Source organism: Eschrichtius robustus, chromosome 11 (genome assembly GCF_028021215.1).
Source record: "Eschrichtius robustus isolate mEscRob2 chromosome 11, mEscRob2.pri, whole genome shotgun sequence".
Taxonomy (NCBI): Eukaryota; Metazoa; Chordata; class Mammalia; order Artiodactyla; family Eschrichtiidae; genus Eschrichtius; species Eschrichtius robustus.
The window spans coordinates 52760647-52779620 of NC_090834.1; the positions used below are offsets into that span (position 1 = coordinate 52760647).

General features: G+C 36.9%; 1 protein-coding gene across 3 annotated transcripts in view; it reads left to right on the forward strand.

Annotated features, from left to right (window-relative positions):
• The window catches only part of PRCP (prolylcarboxypeptidase), a 70159-nt gene that overhangs the window by 31407 nt on the left and 19778 nt on the right, over positions 1–18974 (forward strand). For all 3 annotated transcript variants that reach the window (XM_068556343.1, XM_068556342.1, XM_068556341.1), the window contains exons 3-7: positions 6399–6539; positions 9666–9767; positions 12603–12784; positions 13021–13178; positions 13874–14046. In XM_068556343.1, the coding sequence (XP_068412444.1) occupies positions 6399–6539; positions 9666–9767; positions 12603–12784; positions 13021–13178; positions 13874–14046 (756 nt within the window). The remainder of the gene's footprint in view (positions 1–6398; positions 6540–9665; positions 9768–12602; positions 12785–13020; positions 13179–13873; positions 14047–18974) is intronic.

Below are 18974 nucleotides of genomic sequence, written 5' to 3' on the forward strand. Positions count from 1 at the left end.
TCACCACCACCACTCTGTCATCAAGGGATACTGTTTCCCTTTTAATTCTTTTAAGTCAGATTCACTCTCCAATCTTTCCTGATATCTTTGTAGTACAGATGAACAAAGGTAGAACATTCAAAGGATTCTTGAAAGGTTCTGACATAATAAAGTAGAAATAAACCGAGTCACCCATGATCTGACTCATAAGATATGGCTTGCTCTCCTGTCTTGACCCAGTTCTGTGGCTACTCCTGGGTGAGGGACAACTTAGAAGGACCCCACTCATAGGACTTTTCTCCAACTATAGACCTAGATCCTGCCTAAACCCCACCTTCCTTTCAGGTTTTGGTTCCTTCTTTGAGAAATTGTGTCCTTCTAACATGAAGGCGTCTACCCCTTCAGGGGAGATCAAACTTGCCCAGAAACAATGTCAGTCTCCATTTAGGAACTCTAATAGAATGTAATGCCATAATTCCATAATTAATACAGGGTACACACATCAAATGGAAGAAAGGACGTCTTATTTCATTTTAACATCTCTGGATTAGAATTGGAGACCAGAGAGCCCTCTTTCAAGATGCTTTAATGTATTGGAAGTGTGAGTCTATTTTTTTGTCTTGTATATCTCTGAGTATACTTTACATATGTTTAGTAAAATTTCAGTTAACTATTATCATATATCTGGGTATGTAAATGAAACCAACTGTATACTGAGTTTCTTAAAACTAAAAGCTAGGGGCTTCCCTGGTGGCGCAGTGGTTGAGAATCTGCCTGCTAATGCAGGGGACACGGGTTCGAGCCCTGGTCTGGGAAGATCCCACGTGCCGCGGAGCGGCTGGGCCCGTGAGCCACAATTACTGAGCCTGAGCGTCTGGAGCCTGTGCTCCGCAACAGGAGAGGCCGCGATAGTGAGAGGCCCGCGCACTGCGATGAGGAGTGGCCCCCGCTTGCCACGCTAGAGAAAACCCTTGCACAGAAACGAAGACCCAAAGCAGCCATAAATAAATAAATAAATAAATACATTTAAAAAAAAACAAACCTAAAAGCTACTAAGAGTCAACGTGATTTTTTTTTTTTTATCAGCAGTCTGATTAAATGAGTTAAAAACAATATAGTAACAATTCTTGAGTCAGGTCAGTGAAAAGACCATATTCTTCAGTATAACTGTTAGTATGTGTTTGGGGATATGTACTTCATTTTGCAAATGAAGATACTCTAGTGCCCCCTGCTGAAGGTTGAAGTTTGTAGCCAGCCCTATCTGCCATAGTGTGTTACAGTGAAAAAAAGGCTGGATTTTGTCAGAGGTAGGATTGGGTAGTGGATAAAGTACATGAAAAACAATTGTATTTGACTTTTATTTATCAGTTATATTACCTTGGACAAGTTATCCGACCTCTCTGAGTTTCAGTGTCCTTATTATAAGACTGGTATAATGAACGTGCCCCCAGAGGGTAATGGGGAGGATGGTGAGGTGATTTGTGTAAAGCGCCAGCACAGTGCCAGACACCGAGCAGGTGCTCTGTGTTAACCCTCACTCCAAGTTGCCACCAAAACTGTTTCTAATAGATGTGATGTTCTTACAGGCTTTTCTGGGTGTAAATTTTATTTTTGGGCAGTTTTAAAGTCCAAATAGTTATTTTTGCCACAATAAACTATTTAAAGGATGTTGTTCTCTTTATTCCTTCTTGCCTACCCATTCTCAGGGATCTCTTTATCCTCTACAAGGTGAAGAAGGGAAGCAGCTCTTGAAATTTCTAGGACCACATTCTAGAAAGAACTGCTGTGTGTGACTAGAGGTGTTTTTCCTTTTTGAGGTCATGCCTGTGTGGCTTTTACAGTGGTATTAATTATTTTAGTTATCTCAATATACCAAATTGAAAAAACAATTAAAAATTCCAGGTTTGCCTCTGACTTGTAACCTTGACCAAGGCACTTGACCTCTTTGAGTCTCGTTTCTTCAGTTGAACAACACAAATCAAATGGCTTCTACCTCCCTGTCTCCTTTTATGTTGTGATTTATAAAATCTCTGTTCAGGAGCACAGGCATGTAAGTGGCATGTAAGTGGCATGCAGGCCTCAGTTCTCAACAGCAGAGGGCACACTGCACCTAGTATGCTGGGTCGTTAGGTATTGGAAAATATCTACAAGTTGTGTAGCCCGAAGTTGATATCGTTGATGATTAGGAAGAGTCAAGAAAATTCTGCAAATTAATGTTTTGCAAATGATATTTCAGTACCTCTTTCTAGCTGTTTAATATTTAGGTGAAGCACTCAAGAGATAGGAGATTTTGACATTCTAAGGGTATGTCCTATAATTCTGTGAAGAGCTTCATCCCTCTCTGCCTTATTTACCCCATCTAAGTACTCCATGCTTAGGATTGGTGTGCAGATGGGATGGAGTGGAGAGCTAACATTCACTGAGCATGTATTATATATCAGGGACTATACCTAATACTTTAGATATGTTTTCTCTAATCTTCACAGCAATCCTTTGAGTTATGTGTTGTTATCCTTATTTTATATAGGACAACAGCGGGGCTCACAGAGGTGAAGTGACTTGCCTGACTTGCCTGAGGCCCCACAGTAGCAATTCAAGTTCAGATCTATTGACTTCTAACCTGCTTTCTTTCTGTCATACCAGAGTTCCACCCCCTTTTCCCCAAGCTAAACAATTAGGGATTGCTAGGAGCAGGAGTGCCCTGAGAGTGGCCACACAAGGAAGTTTGGCTTTCTCTGTCTAAAGTTCTTGTGGCTCTTGTAATTCTAGATACAAGCTTTTCCTCTGGCGAGAATTTTTTACCATATACACTTAACATGATATATACAAACACATACCCATGTTTTCAAATTCGAAACCTTTAGACTGGATTATTGAAATAGGTTTCTTTGTGGGCTGCTTTTAAAGGGAACGGCGGCAATATCTCATTTTACGAGGCTAGGCTCTAAAGTCAGTGGGTAAGTTGAAAATCACTATGGCAGAATTATCTTTGAGAATACCAGGGGAAGGCATCTTGTTAGAGAGCTGTGTACTTCCTTCCTTTAAGTCCAACACAGCTAGTCCTTCCTCCTTTGTTGAAACAGATCATGGTTTTTCCTGTTGAGCTTCAAATGATGCAGTTGGCTTGTATTTAGGGGCCGTGTTGGGTGGTAATTCACATCTTTAAACATCAGAGTTTCATTCAGCATAGTGAGATGCTTACATATTAGAAGTATTCTGAAACCTAGATCAAGAGAAGGAATAGCAGATTCTTGCCTTATTTGGGGGCTTATGCTAGCTCATCGGTTCTCAAAATGTTAGCTGTACATCAGAATTACTTGGAGGGCTTGTTAAAACACAAGTTACTGGGTTCTACTCCGCACAGTTTCTAATTCAGTAGGCCTAGGATTCAGCCAGAGAATTTGCATTTTTGACAAGTTCCAGATGAAGCTGATACTGATATCTAGGGACCTCACATGGAGAAACACTACTAATTTGAATGGAAGCAAGTGGAATCACTTGTCTATCTTCCCTTCATGTTTGCCTGTTTCTCTTGCTCTTTTTTACTTTTAGGCTTAGTGGGTATAATTGAATTAGTTTAAGTTAAATCAAGGAGCTGTGGCTCAGCTAACTCTTTATCCTGTTGCTTAGTTTACTACTTGCCCTAGAACAAGTACTTGGCCCATTCAATAGATGCTTGTTGAATAAGTGATTGAGTGAGTTAACATATGTCATGGGAGGGATTTTTTAGCACATGGACATCATTATTATATACCTGTTCCATACAGACTGATTATTTTACTGAAAGGGAGATAGTCTTTATATTAGAATAGCTTGTATTTTAGGACTATATATGGTGATGATCGTGGACATTGGGAAGTGTGCATTAGGTGCAGTTTTGAGAAACTTGCATTTTGGGACCTCTGGTATGAATGTGAAGTGTGCGCGCGTGTGTGTGTGTGTGTAGATGGAGTGGGTGCAGGAAGTTCCATCTGTTTTAGAACAGCCAAGGGAAATCTTACAAGATCTGGATTAGGTCAGAACCAGCTCCTGCCCCAGGAAGGCTGGAGCAGCACTGGATCAGCCTATGTATGCCCCAGACCACCCTGCATTCTCACTCCTGTCCCTCCAAAGCACTGAAGAATTCAAACACTATGACCCTAAAGGCTCAGTGGGCTCTGTACTGTTGGGTAACTCTTTAAATTCAGATAGTTGTATATGAACTTTACCATATTATAGGGTTTAATAATTGTATTTTTTAAATGGTGAGTTTATGAAGAGAATGGTGAAAAAACTCAAAAAATATATTTAAAGTTCAGTGTAAGCTTAAACTTGTGTCATTTTGACATGTTTTATATTGTATCTCACAAAGTCTCAGTAGCCAGTGTGTTTTTTTCTCTCTCAGTATAGATTATATTTTTTCCTTTAAATTCATTTTACTTTTTTATGCTGAAGTATTTTCAAGTAAATTATAGACTGCATGATGTTTTCTCTCTAAATCCTTCAATGTACAGCTGTAGAAAAAGAAAAACATTTTTTTATGTAGCCAAAACAATATGATCACTCCTAACAAAATTAACAAGTCCTTAGTCTCACGTAATACCTAGTCCATATTTAAATTAACCCAGTTGTCCCAATTTATTGTCATTTATATCTTGTTTGTTCAAACCAAGATACAATCTGGAATCATGCATTGCATTTGATTATTATGTTCCTTAAAATTTATTTAATCTAAAACAGTCCTTTTATCAGGATATTGCCTTGCCTTTTACTTGTAAAATGTCTTACCTTTGGATTTGTCTGATTGCCTCTTCAGAGTATCTTCAGCTTGTTTTTCTACCCTTTGTATTTCCCAGAAACTGGAAATTAGATGTAAAGACTGGACTAAGCTAGAAGTCGAACTTTTTTTTTTTTTTTTAATTTATTTATTTTAGGCTGTGTTGGGTCTTCGTTGCTGCACGCGGGGGCTTCTCATTGCGGTAGCTTCTCTTGCTGCAGAGCACGGGCTTCAGTAGTTGTAGCTTGAGGGCTCTAGAGCGCAGGCTCAGTAGTTGTGGCTCACGGGCTTAGTTGCTCCGCGGCAAGTGGGATCTTCCCGGACCAGGGCTCGAACCCGTGTCCCCTGCATTGGCAGGCGGATTCTTAACTACTGCGTCACCAGGGAAGCCCCAGTCGAACATTTTTGGCAAGAATTCATCATAGGTGAAATGTGCTTTGTGTTGTACCATGTGAGGAGATACGTAATTCCTGCTCACACCACTGTTAGTGATGCTAACTTTGATTACTAGGTTAAGGTGATGACAGCCTGATCTTGTGACAGTATTCTCTATGGTATTACCTTGGTAGTAATATGAATGTTCATTTTCCTGTCATCCATTCTCCTAATGCTTTTAACACTATTTGGTAATTCTTGCCTGAATCAGTAACTTCGCTAGGGTTTGCCAAATATCATTTTTCTAATTCTGTCATTCCTTCTGCATTAGCTGACATTTGGTAAAACAGAGCTCTTTTTCATCAACTGGGACTATGTGGTACCCTGAAATATATAGTTCTATTGGAAAAGCAGGTTAAATGTTGAGTTCTTTACATTTTTATTTACAACTTCTAAGTGAGGAGTTGGTTTAATAAATAACTTAAATGGTGGCGAATGAATATTTTTCTTGCTTTTTCTTTTTTGATATTCTTATGGAGTAATGGATTTTCATGAATTGAACGTTTCAATCAACTACAATCATTATTCTTATGTTCAATATGTTTTATGTTCAATTTATTAAAACTTTAGCCAATGATAGTCCTTTGTAGTTGGCTCCTATATTTGTTAGATATAACTCCATTAATTTTTGAGTGCTTCCTTGCACAGGAAGATGCATTGGTGTATCTTGTAGCTTCCTTGTCCCAAATGTCAGGCAGCCATTTCACTAACAAGCCCTATTCCTTTTAGTGGGGAATAGTATTAGATACCAAAATCCTGGCCCTTGGAATGTTAATTGTTATTGGGGTGACAATGTTTATAGACCTTTTCAGTGGTCTGTTTAGTCCTTGAATTTTGATATTAAAAGTTTCAATAATGAAAATTCAGGTAGTAAGGAATGTCTGTATTTTAAAAATGAATAGGTTCCAATTAATAGGTTCTACTATTTCATTCAATTTTAACATTATTGTGTTTTTAAGTAGCTACTTGATTTTATAATTGTATCTTTTGTCTTACACTGAAAATCTTGACCACCAATAACATTGCTTTATCTTAAAATATGAAGAAAATAATTTCAAAATAACAATATCAATATTACTACTACTAATGAAACCAAATGTGAAGTTTAAATTTTTTTGTGATTTTTGTAGCATAGATTGATTTTAATGGAAGAATAAATATAAATACTTGTTTGATATTTAATTACTACCCGTTGAAATATGTCTTGTCTGTTTCTTTTTTGTCATAGGTTGATCATTTTGGATTTCATACTGATAAAACTTTTAAACAACGGTACCTAATAGCTGATAAACACTGGAAGGAAGATGGTGGATCTATACTTTTCTACACTGGTAATGAAGGGGACATTATCTGGTTTTGCAATAATACGGTATGTGCAGATTTGTGAAACTCTGGGCTCAATTTCCTTTTTATTTTGATCAACTGGAAAAAATCTTTTGCAGTATATATGACTATTTCTGTATTGTGAAGTTCTTTAAAAAATAACAAAAAGATAAACTCAGGAATAATAGAAAAACAGCAAAAGTACATGAATAGGCAGTTCACAAAAGAATAAATACAGATATCCAACAAGCCTGTTCAGCCTTAAAGAATTACACATGAAAAGAATGAAATACTATTTTTGGACAATTGAATTTTAAAAGATTAAAAAAAAAAACCCAGCTTATTTAATGATTGAACAAGGATATGAGGGAAATGAGAGTAGGAATGTTATGGCATATAGTTTATTATTATTATTATGGTCGCTAGAATGTGAACACAAGGGCAGGAATTTTTGTTTGTTCAGTGTTGTATGCTCAGATCCAGGACTGTGCTAGGCATATAGTAGGTACTCAATAAATATTTGTTAAATGAATGAATTAATAAAATCTAAACAAAGCCAGTGCAAATAAGAAAAAAAAATACAAGTTTGATTGTCAAATAGGAATGGACAAAGGTAAAACTGTAGCTATATTTTAGCTTTCCTGTTCTACCATTTTTCTTATATTTGTGAGGGTAAAAGAGTATAGCTGTTATCTTGCTTCCCTGACTATATATTCTATCATCTTTTATAATAATGCTTGAATCTGTTAACAAAACTTAATTTAGGAGGACACATGAAAGGAATAAATTTTCCTTTTTAATGTTCCAGAGCTAAGACTAGAAAATGACAACTTTCTACTGAAAAGCTAGTCTGTGAATTACCTTAAAGTGGGGACTGAATCATATTTTCTACACTGCCAATGTTTGGCATGGTGCCTGGTATTCAGGAGGTCTTAGTAAATGTTGAACCGAACTGCACTGAAAGCAAAGATATGAACCCAATTATACTGTGTTATCACATTCCACATTTCTGATTATTTCCTTAGGAATGCTAATAGTCTAAATATGTTAGTTGAAAATAAAATAATTCCCTAAGAGCTGAGATCCTAGATATCTGTCTCTCTTAGATGAGTGACAGATGAAATCAGGACTTATTTTCCTTCAGATTCCTGCTCTGTTATTCTGTGAAACAACTGAGGCTGCCTTGTCTCCCTTTCTCTTTCTAATGTGATTTCTCTTTTATGCCAAGGCCACGGGGCAGGTTCTCCTATTCAGTTATTTTCCCAGCTCCTGTTCTTTATCATAGGTAGGCAACTGTTTCTGCCTCCACAGGCCCCACTGCTCTGACAGGCACTGCAGTATAATTTAATAAGACTTGCTGGGAATCTCTGACCTCTGAAGTGGTAGAAAGGAAGAGCTACTCAGGGTAGGAAGAGTTCCAGGTACCTGATAGAGGCAGATCCTAGAAGGACAGATCTTGGCCCTTTCCCAGCCCTAGACACACCTTCCTTTACACACTAAAACATTTGGGTTGCATATTTACATATTCTGGACATTTATTTATTGAGAGGCAGTATAGCATAGTGGTCAAGAGTGAAGATGTCAGCCAGTGATAAGATTTGAATTCTGGTTTCGCCACTATGCTTTGTGACTTTGAGTTAGTTTCTTATTCTGTGCCTTAGTTTTTATATATTAAATGGTTATAGTAATGTCTAGTTAATTGAGTTGTTATGAGGGCAAATAAGAATTAGGAACTTAGAACAATGCTGGCACATAATGTTATTTAATATTAATATGTTACATGGACCTCTTTTGAAAAATAAAAACACCCTGAAATAGGTACAGGTAAATAATCACTTAATACAGTTGCTTCCTCTCAGACCCTGAGGTCAACTCCTCTGGCTATTTTGATGGATGATCCTTACCCTTAAGAAACTCATAGTCTGGTAGGGTCAGACACACATGTAAGCAAATATTGCAGCAAAGTAATAGAGATCTATACCTAGCACAGTGGTGTTGAGAGGAGGGTGTGATCAGTAAGCCATAGTGGGGGCTGACAGAGGAGGGCATCTTGAGCTGGTGTTACAGAATCTGTAGATACATGGCAGGGAATGAGCAAGGTGTTAAGAGAGAAAATGGGGGTTATTTGAAACCATCACAGATATCAGGTTAGATTCTCCGTCCTCACATGCATACAGCTCTTTTAATTGTTTATTTATTGGTCAAGACAAACAAAAAAAACTTAGAGGTTCTCAGTCTTTGTTAGGGAGCAACAGCTCATTAAAAAGCAATAATGTGCACTGGGGATGACAAGTAGTTTTAATCTGTGCTAAATCTAAATCTAGTCGATTGAAGTGGGACACCTAGAATGCTTTGTTAAGAAGGGTTCTGACGGCACAATTTGAGGTAAGTGAAAAAATGCAATGGTTGATTAATGACCAGCATTATGTGTGGAAATAAGGAGGTCTTACTGCACTTGATGATTGTGTTCTGGAGCCAGATGGCCTGTGCTTGAATCTTAGCTCTGCTGCTTCCTAGCCGTGTGACCGTCACAGGTTATTTAAACTCTTGTGTCCTTGTCTGTAAAATGGGTGTCTCAGTGTCCTTGTCTGTAAAATGGGTATAATCAAAATGCCTATCTCTAAGATTGTTGTGATAATTAAGTGAATACATATAAAGTGTTTAGAAGGGTATCTGACAAGTGGTAAGCACTCAATTAATATTAGCTATTGTTAGCTACTATTTATCTTCATGTAAATAAGATTAACATAAAACCCAAGGGAGTCCAATATGTTTATTTGTACTGTTCTCTTTCACGTTATAAATAAAAGTTATCTGTGAGTAGGCAGATAACTTAGTTATCCGCAGCTCTTTCCTAGATTCTTTGGCACACAGTGCAATTTGAAGGCTGTTTTAGACATAATGTTGATTTTGAGGCTAGAGTGTCAGAATAAGGAGAGTTGGAATGACTGGTAGTTGAGCAACTTGGGCTTATTTTTAATTGTTTCACTCTAATACAGTGTGAGATTGATGTGCAACAATGAAACAGCAATTACATTGTTTACCTGTGGAACAAATATGAATTGTGCAGCTTCTCAGAGAACTCTTTTTGGTCCATTTCATGAGTTGCAAAAAGATTCAGACTTTTTTTCACGACCTGATTTTATCCTGTGAATTTGTAAATTCCTCCTAGGGGTTCATGTGGGACATGGCTGAGGAACTGAAAGCTATGTTGGTGTTTGCTGAACACCGATATTATGGAGAGTCCCTACCCTTTGGTGCCAACTCCTTCAAGGTAAGTGTATTTTCTACTTTTAAGTTTAGAACATTTTCTAATTACATGTCTCACTGTAAGAAAGAAATGATAGCTTTAATTTGAACTGCCTGAAATTTCAGTAATTTGTATTTAATCTTTACTTTTTATGTTTAATGATCAGTCTTTAACTCAGTGTGATGAGGCTAGCCTTCACCAGGCAAATCTTAATCTATGGCTGCAGAGATTGGCGGGAACTTTTCATTGTTTAAAAAATGTCAGTAAATAATCTGCTTTATAAATTATACACTTAAATTATTGGGTCTACCACTGGAAAAAAATGTAATGAGTGCACAAATATTTGCTTAGTAAGGTGTTTTTCAATAAAATAAGGACAAATCATTGATATGATTCAGTGAGGCCAACTGGCCACTTGGATTCCCTTCTGCCCTTTCTGTTCTCACAAGGAGCTTTGGCCTCAGCCACAAATCTACACTTAATAAGCCAGGACACCTTTTCCTCAACTGAGTCACTCATGTACTACCCTTGTGATTCTGGCTCTATGAATTTGCTATCTGTATTATTATTCACCGACTATTTTTCTTTAAATAACTCACTTTTTTTTTTTTGACGTGGACCATTTTTAAAGTCTTTATTGAACTTGTTACAATATTGCTTCTGTTTTATGTTTTGGTTTTTTGGCCCTGAGGCATGTGGGATCTTAGCTCCCCACCAGGGATCAAACCTGCACCCCCTGCATTGGAAGGTGAAGTCTTAACCACTGGACTGCCAGGAAAGTCCCACAACTCACTTTTCAAACTTAGTGTTATCTTAGTAAGGCTTTATGTACTATTTTTCTCTAAATTACATTGAAATAAAACAAGTATTACATTAAAAATGTTTGCTCACTACCTAAGATCATCATGCATACCACCATTATACACATACCATGCTTTTGGAGAAATCTGAGTTAGAAATGATTGGGGGTAATCATTTGCTAGGCTTCCTGTTTTGAAAGGACTTTTTATTTTTATTTTCAGAGGTTTTATTGTCTCATATTATAAATAAATAGTCCTTGTTTTATAAATGAAAAGCAGAGCAATTTGCTGATATTTGTTAGGCTGCATGGGAAACTCTATCCTTTAGCTTATTATTTTGCATAATTATCTGATTAGGGGAGTTGACAGGTCCTGAAACCATTGGGAGGTAGTCAGCTTGTTGCAGATAGAAACATAACCTCCTCTCCTAGGTCCCTGTGGTTCATACGTTGCTAGCAAAATGGCGGTAAGGGCTGTCTTTGATATGCTTCCTTCCTTTCATGTGCTCACAGAATTTGTCAGTAGCGTGGGGGAATATTACAGATATATTGTGAGAATTGGGAAAAAACCGCACTCAGCTATACATAGTGCCATGAAAACTGGAAGTAAAGAATAGTGACAGACAATGAGAGAGAAGGTAAGAAGCCAGAAAGCATACATCTTGGATAAGGGGGAAGGTTAAAGGAGTAGGAAAGAGGAAAGATGGAACTCTGGTTCCAAAATATACCAGGTGATGGGAGTAGTCAGAGTGGTGAGACTAAAGTATGAAGGTCAAATAGGATAGTCTGATATGGGTATGTAGGTGTGTTAGTTATCTCTTGCTACATAACAGTTTACCTCAAACCTTAGTGGCTTAAAACATTTATTATCTTACAGTTCCTGTGGGTAAGGAATTAGGAGTGGCTCAGCTAGGTGGTTCTGTTTCAGGGGATCTCATGAGCTTAAGATGTCATTTAGTGCTTCAGTCATCTGAAGACTTGACTGAGGCTGGAGGACCCTCTCTGCTCATATGGAAGATCCACATGAGTGACAAACTGATGCTGGGTATTAGTAAGAGGCTTCAGTGTGTCCCCTCTTGGGTTTTTCCAAAGGCCTGCTTGAGTGACCTCATGACATGGCGGCTACCTTCCCTCAAAGTTGACAACCCTAGAGAGCAAGGTAGAAACTGCAGTGCTTTTTATGACCTGACGTTGGAAGTCACATATCACTTCTGCCACATTCTATTCGTGTTAGAGCCAAGTCACTAAGTCCAGCCCAAGTTCAAAAGGAGAAGACTTAGTTTTCACCTTTTCAAAGGAGACACTTCATTAGCCTTCTCAGCTAAGCAGGACTCTGAGTTCCACCTCCCTATACTGCAATGAGGAAATTCTCCCTAGGTAGAGAACTAGATGATCGTGGAACTTACTTGCGGAGTATCCTTCTCTCAGGGCTCAAAGCCTTGTGTTGCTTGTTTTCCAATGTCTGAAAATAGTTGTTCCATAGGTTGCTGTTTTTCTTTTTTTTTTTAACTCCAATTTTATACTTGTACATCAGGCAGGCTGATTTGTTCCAGTTGTTGGTGTATCAGACATAATAATAATCTTTCTGATGAGGAAGGATGAGTTTTATTTTTACTGATGATTCTTACTTCAGTTTTCCATAGGGTTTAGTTTACCTTTGCCTATACGGTAGCCATTGTAAATGTTTCAAGATTTGAAATAAAAGTTAGAATAGAGTAGTTGTCTGTTAAGATTAGTATTGTATTCTATCACATTTGTTGTTAAATGTTACTTACAGTTTGTCTCTGCTGTTTCTACTACCTCAACAAGGTCTTTGGTAAATAGCATTTAATAGAAATTACATTTGAATGCAAAATACATTATCTTCTTCCCGCAAACTTAAAGTCACTTTTTCATGAGTTTAAATCAGCATTGCTATTGCTTTGACTGGGCGTTTTAACTCAGTTGCCTAGAAATTCTATTTGGAGAAAAGCTTATCTGGCTTTTTTCTGGATCTATGCTATGCCTAAGCTGCTATTATGTGCACATTTATACCCATGTTCTTTGTTATTTTTCTTTAGGATTCCAGACACTTGAATTTTCTGACAACAGAACAAGCTCTGGCTGATTTTGCAAAGTTAATCAAATACTTGAAAAGAACAATCCCAGGAGCTAGAAATCAACCTGTCATTGCCCTAGGGGGCTCTTACGGTGGCATGCTTGCAGCCTGGTTCAGGATGAAGTATCCTCATTTGGTGGTTGGGTAAATGCACTTATGTTGGATGTGAGCACTTTCTTAATAATTGTCAAGGCAAACGTAGGGATTTGTTTTGGGTAAAACATGTTCTATTCTGTTGTACTGAGATTTCTAATTTCTATTTCATTAACAGCTGTTATTTTTCTCACCATTTTTGTTCAATATAAGTTTCAATTTTAAAACTTGAATTCGATGAGTTACATTTTTTTCTTTTCTCCTTCCTTGGACTTGTTACCATTTAGAGCTCTTGCATCCTCTGCCCCCATCTGGCAGTTTGAGAATATGGTACCTTGTGGTGTATTTATGAAGATTGTAACTACAGATTTTAGGAAAAGTGGCCCAAATTGTTCAGAGAGTATCCGCAGGTCCTGGGATGCCATTAGTCGACTCACAGAAAAGGGTAAGCTTTAATTAGGAGAATGGAATCTTGGGATTTTTTACCTTTTAAGTGTAAAATTTAACACTTCCCACTTTCTAAGTAAACTTTTTATATATTTAATTATAACATATGTATTTAAGTATAACATATAGAAAAGTACACAAATCAAAATACACAGCTTGGAGAATTTTTGCAAAGTGAATATATAGTGTAATCAGCATGCAGATCAAGAAATCCCCTCAGAAATCCCCTCAAGCCCTTTTCAGATACTACCTCTGCATTTATCAGGCTAATCACTATCCTGCATTCTAGAACCATAGATTAATTTTGCTTGCTCTTGAATTTTTTAGTAATCAGAATTGCATAGTATGTATTTTTTGTCTCTGCTGTCTTTTGCTTGGCACTGTCAGATAAATCCATTTGTATTATTTAGTTGTAGTTTATGCATTCTCATTGCTCTATATGTTCCATTTATTTATTTACAAAAGGGAATGATTCAGAATACTAATTCTGGTAAGCTTCATGAAGATAGGCAACTTATCTATCACGAGATTAACCAGTTCTAAAAATATTTTGTTGAATGTTGAAAAAGCATTCTTGGAGAAACTGTATAGAAGACTGAGTTTTCTGAAATACCAAGTGAAGAATGAATGATCTGTAAAGCCCTTCTGTTGAGCAGTGCTTATTAGATTCCAACAATTTGATTCTATTCTCAGGTACTGGCTTGCACTGGCTTTCTGAAGCCCTTCACTTATGCACTCCATTAACAGAATCTCAGGATGTTCAGCGTTTGAAAGACTGGATCTCTGAAACCTGGGTGAATCTGGCAATGGTGGACTACCCTTATGAGTCCAACTTTTTACAGCCTTTGCCTGCTTGGCCTATCAAGGTAATAAGAAAATGTCCTTTCATCACTTTTAATCACATACTTCTCTCTCTCTCTCCTTTTTTTTTTTTTTTTTTTTTGGTGCATTATCTGACTTTCAGCATCAGAGGAAGTCCCAGTGACAAAGGGGCTCTGAAGTTAGTCAAACCTCAAACCTAGGCAAATCCTGGCTTTTGTCACTTTCTGGTTCCTCAAACTTGGACATGTTACCTAGCTCTTCTGAACCTCAGTTTTCTCATTTGAATAATGGAGATAAAATGCATAGATTACAGAATTGTATGAATTACAACTCTTAGAACTAAGAACCAACTCTTAGAAATAAGACCAATAGTTGCTGTTAATGGAATAATTACTATGTACCAAATTCTGTGCTCTGCACTTCATATACACAGTTTATATATGTGAGACACATAGAGCTATATAATACATGGTCCGTGCTTAATAAATGGCAGCTGCTATCAAAGTGCTATGATTCAGTCAACTGCTAACACATTCTAAGTGCTACATACATCATAAAGGCATGATCCCCACACAGCAAGGTGGAGTGGAAAGAGCACTGACTCTGGTTCCTTGTTCAGAACTACCATTTACCAGCTGCGTGATCTTGGGCAAGTCTGTTCTCTTCTTGGGCCTCCGTGTCTTCCTCTGCACAATGGGATAACGATACCTATGTTCTCAATAGGGATGTGCTGAGGATCAAATAAAATATTGGATGTGAAAACACTCTGGAAAATTTAAAGACCCTTGACACAATAAATTTTAAGGTTCTTTTCATGCCAGAATTCTTTATTGTATGTGTTCTTTTTAAGCATTCCTTTGTAAAGAGCATTCCTCTTAGTTTTAAAAACAAAAGCTGGCCAACTTGATGGTTATTAAATTTAGAGAATACAATAGACTCTACAGGTAGAATGAATGCTGTGAATGTAGATAGAATTGGGAATACAAGAACCAGGTTTCAAAAGCACTTTTAATTTAACTGTCCCTTTAAGTTATTAAATGCACACCTTGTTTAAAACTTTGTAACCCAAATGGAACAAGATGATTTGCTATTAGAGATATTTTTCTTCATCTAAAAAGTAGAATGACCAGTCAGTATATTGCACATAGCAAGCCAGAGGTAAATGCATATTGAATTAAATTGAATTTTGACAATACAAAGTTATTTTAAAGAGCAGATCTCTCTCATGGTAAGAAAACCTAGATCAAAATAATGAGGAAAAACTAAATCTGAACCAATTAGTCTCCATAAATGTCTATGTGCTAATAATGTCTTATCTTTCTATGTTATTTTACTCTTTACAGAGCACTTTCATATATACTATCTCATTTAATCCCCACAAAAATACTGTGGGAAAAAAGAGTTATAATTCCAGTTTTATGGAGAGGATATTTAAGCTCAACTAAGAGGTAGTGGAAGTGGGATTTGAACTCGAGTCTACCATTGTTCAGAGGCTGTGATCTTCTCCTACGTTGCACTGAACTAGAAGACTTGACTGAAGATTTGGGTAAATTGCTGGCCACAGTGTGACAACTATCAGATTTAACTTTGAACTCTGTGTACAAAGTGAGAATTACATTTGCATCTTTATGCCCACTTGGAGAACAACTGAGTTGTCAGATGATAAAAACATATGGGCAATTCCCTCATTACTTAGAATAGGGGTTGGCAAACTTTATGTGTAAAGGACTATATAGTAAGTATTTTAGGCTTTGTGGGCCATGTAGTTTCTGTCACAGCTACTCAACTCTGTATTTCTAGCAGAAAGTAACCATAGACAATATTTAAATGAATGAGGAAGACTATGTTCCAACAATGCTTTATTTATAAAACAGGCAGTGGGCTGGCTTTGGCCTGGGGCCTGTAGTTTGCCGCCCTGACTTAGAAAAAATGCCAGAGGAATACAGCTTTTTAATATTCATTTGTTTATGATTTGGAACAATGAACAGTCTAACTGGTTTTATCTCTGCTTCTTTAATGTTCCTTTTGAGATATTTTGCTGTTGAGTCTTAAACGTAAATATATATTCTATCCTATTTCTCTCCTAAATAATCACTCAGAATTAGTGGAGTATATCTCAAATATTTTGTCATCTGTTTTTGATTTAGCACAATCTTTCTTTTATCTTTTGTGTACATACATATTGTAAAAGTTTATTTTTAAGGCAAGATAACTTTGTGTCTTTGCCTCACAATCACCTTTTATTTCTTTTATCTAGGACTTGTTCTTGTCATTTCCTCCAGTTAATATTTTTTTACCAACTTTATCCTTTCTTTTGACATATTAAGGAATTCTTGATTGCTTATGATATATTTATAATTCTGTTTCCTGCCTGCACCCCACCGAAAGTAGTCTCTCTTTGCCTTTTGCTTGAGAAACTTCCATTGCCTACATCTATCTCTAATTTTATCCTATCTGATTTCAGAATTTTTCCACTACATGCCTCTCTTCCAAACTCTTAGCTTCAGATCACTTTCTTTCACTGTTCATTCTGTTTCTCCTTTCTTGACCCCGTCTCTGTTCTCCCAACCCCCTAATCCCTGGAACACTACCCAGTTGGGGACTGCTCTTTCACTTGGATAGTTCCATTTACCCAGGACTCCTCCTCCCTCTGATACACTTCCTCCTTTTTAAAGGGCTGACAAACAGTCGTCCTTTTCTGAGTCTGTAACTCAGGCTTAGGGTGGTGAGATAATATGTAATAGTTGGGTTATGAAAAAAGCAGGTGATTTCCAATTCTGCCTGGACCTTGTACAGTTCTGAAGTATCCACATGCAGCAACTGAATGCCATTTTCCATGTCAACTCAAATATTATCCTTTCTAATTTATCTTTGAGCCATGTACACTCAGACTCCATTTGCTTTTGTTTACTGTTAACAGAAGCTGCAACATTCATGCAGAAATAATCATGGACTTGGCTGATAGAACACAAGGAAGAAGAGAAAAGGGAAATAGAAAACCCCTCTGTCATTTGACTGCTCTGTCAGCATAAAAACTGCTAGTTCTCAGTTCTCAGCTTAAAGACCAGTTTTAAAGGATACTGTAGAGTTTGTCTATTTTGGAATCATTTTTCAGCTGATAACTCGCCAAATCTTTTGGCTTAGCCTCCTGAGCATGCAGATAGATACAGTGAAATAATAAGATATAAGATGGAAAATCTCTTCCGTTTGTCCTGGTGTTTGATAATGTATGCGACCTCTCTGGGTGGTTTAAGCGGTTTAGGTGCATTCTATGAAAAGGGAGCTTTTAATGACAAAACTAATGTGATTATCTGAGTGAGGGTGAGAAGGGTATTGAAGCCTTAGAGAAAGAAAATCTGTTAGAAAAGCTGAATGTATCTGCTTAATCCTTTCTCTAATGTGGATGGACCATACTCTCTGAGAAGAGATTGGTCTTCTTTTTTTTTTTTTTTTAACCTATCTTCTTTCCTTCTTCTTTAAAAACATTTTCTTTGCCTTCTTTTTCTCTCTTATTCAAATGCTTATCCTCATAGGTACAGGGACACTTAAAGCTTTTAAACAATTCATTATCTTTACTTTCTCTGGTGTACATGGGTCAAAGGGCAGAACCTAAATATTTGGGTACAGAGCTGATTAGTTTGGTACTAAGATTACAATGTTCTACTATCTCCATAATTTACACTCTTTAAAACAGAATTATTAAAATGGACCTCTTAGGCTCTTTTTACGTTTTTCCTGAATGTTCACATTTGTTCTAGGAAGTAGAAAGTGAATTAAGTCTGTCCATTTCCTGAACCTCATTTTGCTCTACTGTTTTACAGTTTCCTTTTCACTATTGCATAATAAGAAGTTTTGTAATTTTATATTGCCACAGAATCCTTTCTATCTAAGTTTCTACCTAAAACAAATAAACTTAGAAAAATATAATCTAAGAATAAAAAAATATTTGTTTAAAAAATTAAGCATGAGGCTACAGGTATGTTTAGGTACTGTTCGTGTTGTTATTTGTCTCTTATAACTTCTAGGTTGAGTGTGTGTAGTGTAGTGGTTACAAATGGAAGCTTCAGAGTGGGTCTGCATTTGAATCCCCGTTCTGCTACTTCCAGGCTGTTTGACTTTGGAGAAGTTTCTTAACCTCTCTGTGCTTTAATTTCCTCAACTGCAAAATGGGGATAATAGTAATTATAATGCTTCTTAGGGTCATTATGAGGATTTAATAGCACCTGGTGTATAGTAAGCACTAAGTTGATGCTAGTTATATGCATATAATTGTTATTATATGATGTCAAAGAGACATTGGTATACCAGGACTTTGTAGCCAAAGTTTGGGCTCAGAACTTATATTCACAGTTTTAAATTTGTGTATCTGTAGCAGACCTCTCTGAGCTTATTTCCTTCTCTGTGAAATGCGGATGGTTATTATATGTTTCTCCCTGGGTCATTGTAGGGAAAGCACCTGACCTCAAGGAATAGTCAATAGTTTTACTAGCAGACTCAGCCCCAGCTGCCCCCTTATCAGTAGATTTATAGTCTAAGTAGGAATGCTGTGCCTTTTGTAGAAATTGTTTAGAAGACACTGTTTGCTAGTGTCTACAAAATAAATGGAAAGTGTAGTACTGGGGCTACCTCAGTACTGAGTATTTTGGATGGAAATGGTTGGCAGAGAATCTTTCCTTGTCTGATTAGATCACAGTCCCTAAGTAAATAATCAACAGACCAAGTGCTTGCCCTCATCAGATGGGTAATACCTGCAAATTATCAGGCCTAGGCTGAAGTATTATATGAGGTTGAACCAAAAATGCCAATATTTGTGTTTGACTTATAAACATGGCAATTTCATATGCTTCAGCTTAACATTTACATAAGTATTTTGTGTATCCTATAGCTCTTTAATAAAAGTATATGAATATCTCCTGTTGAATTACTAGTCTTTGAATAAGCATGGGAATAGTGCTGAGGTTTTGCTAGTATA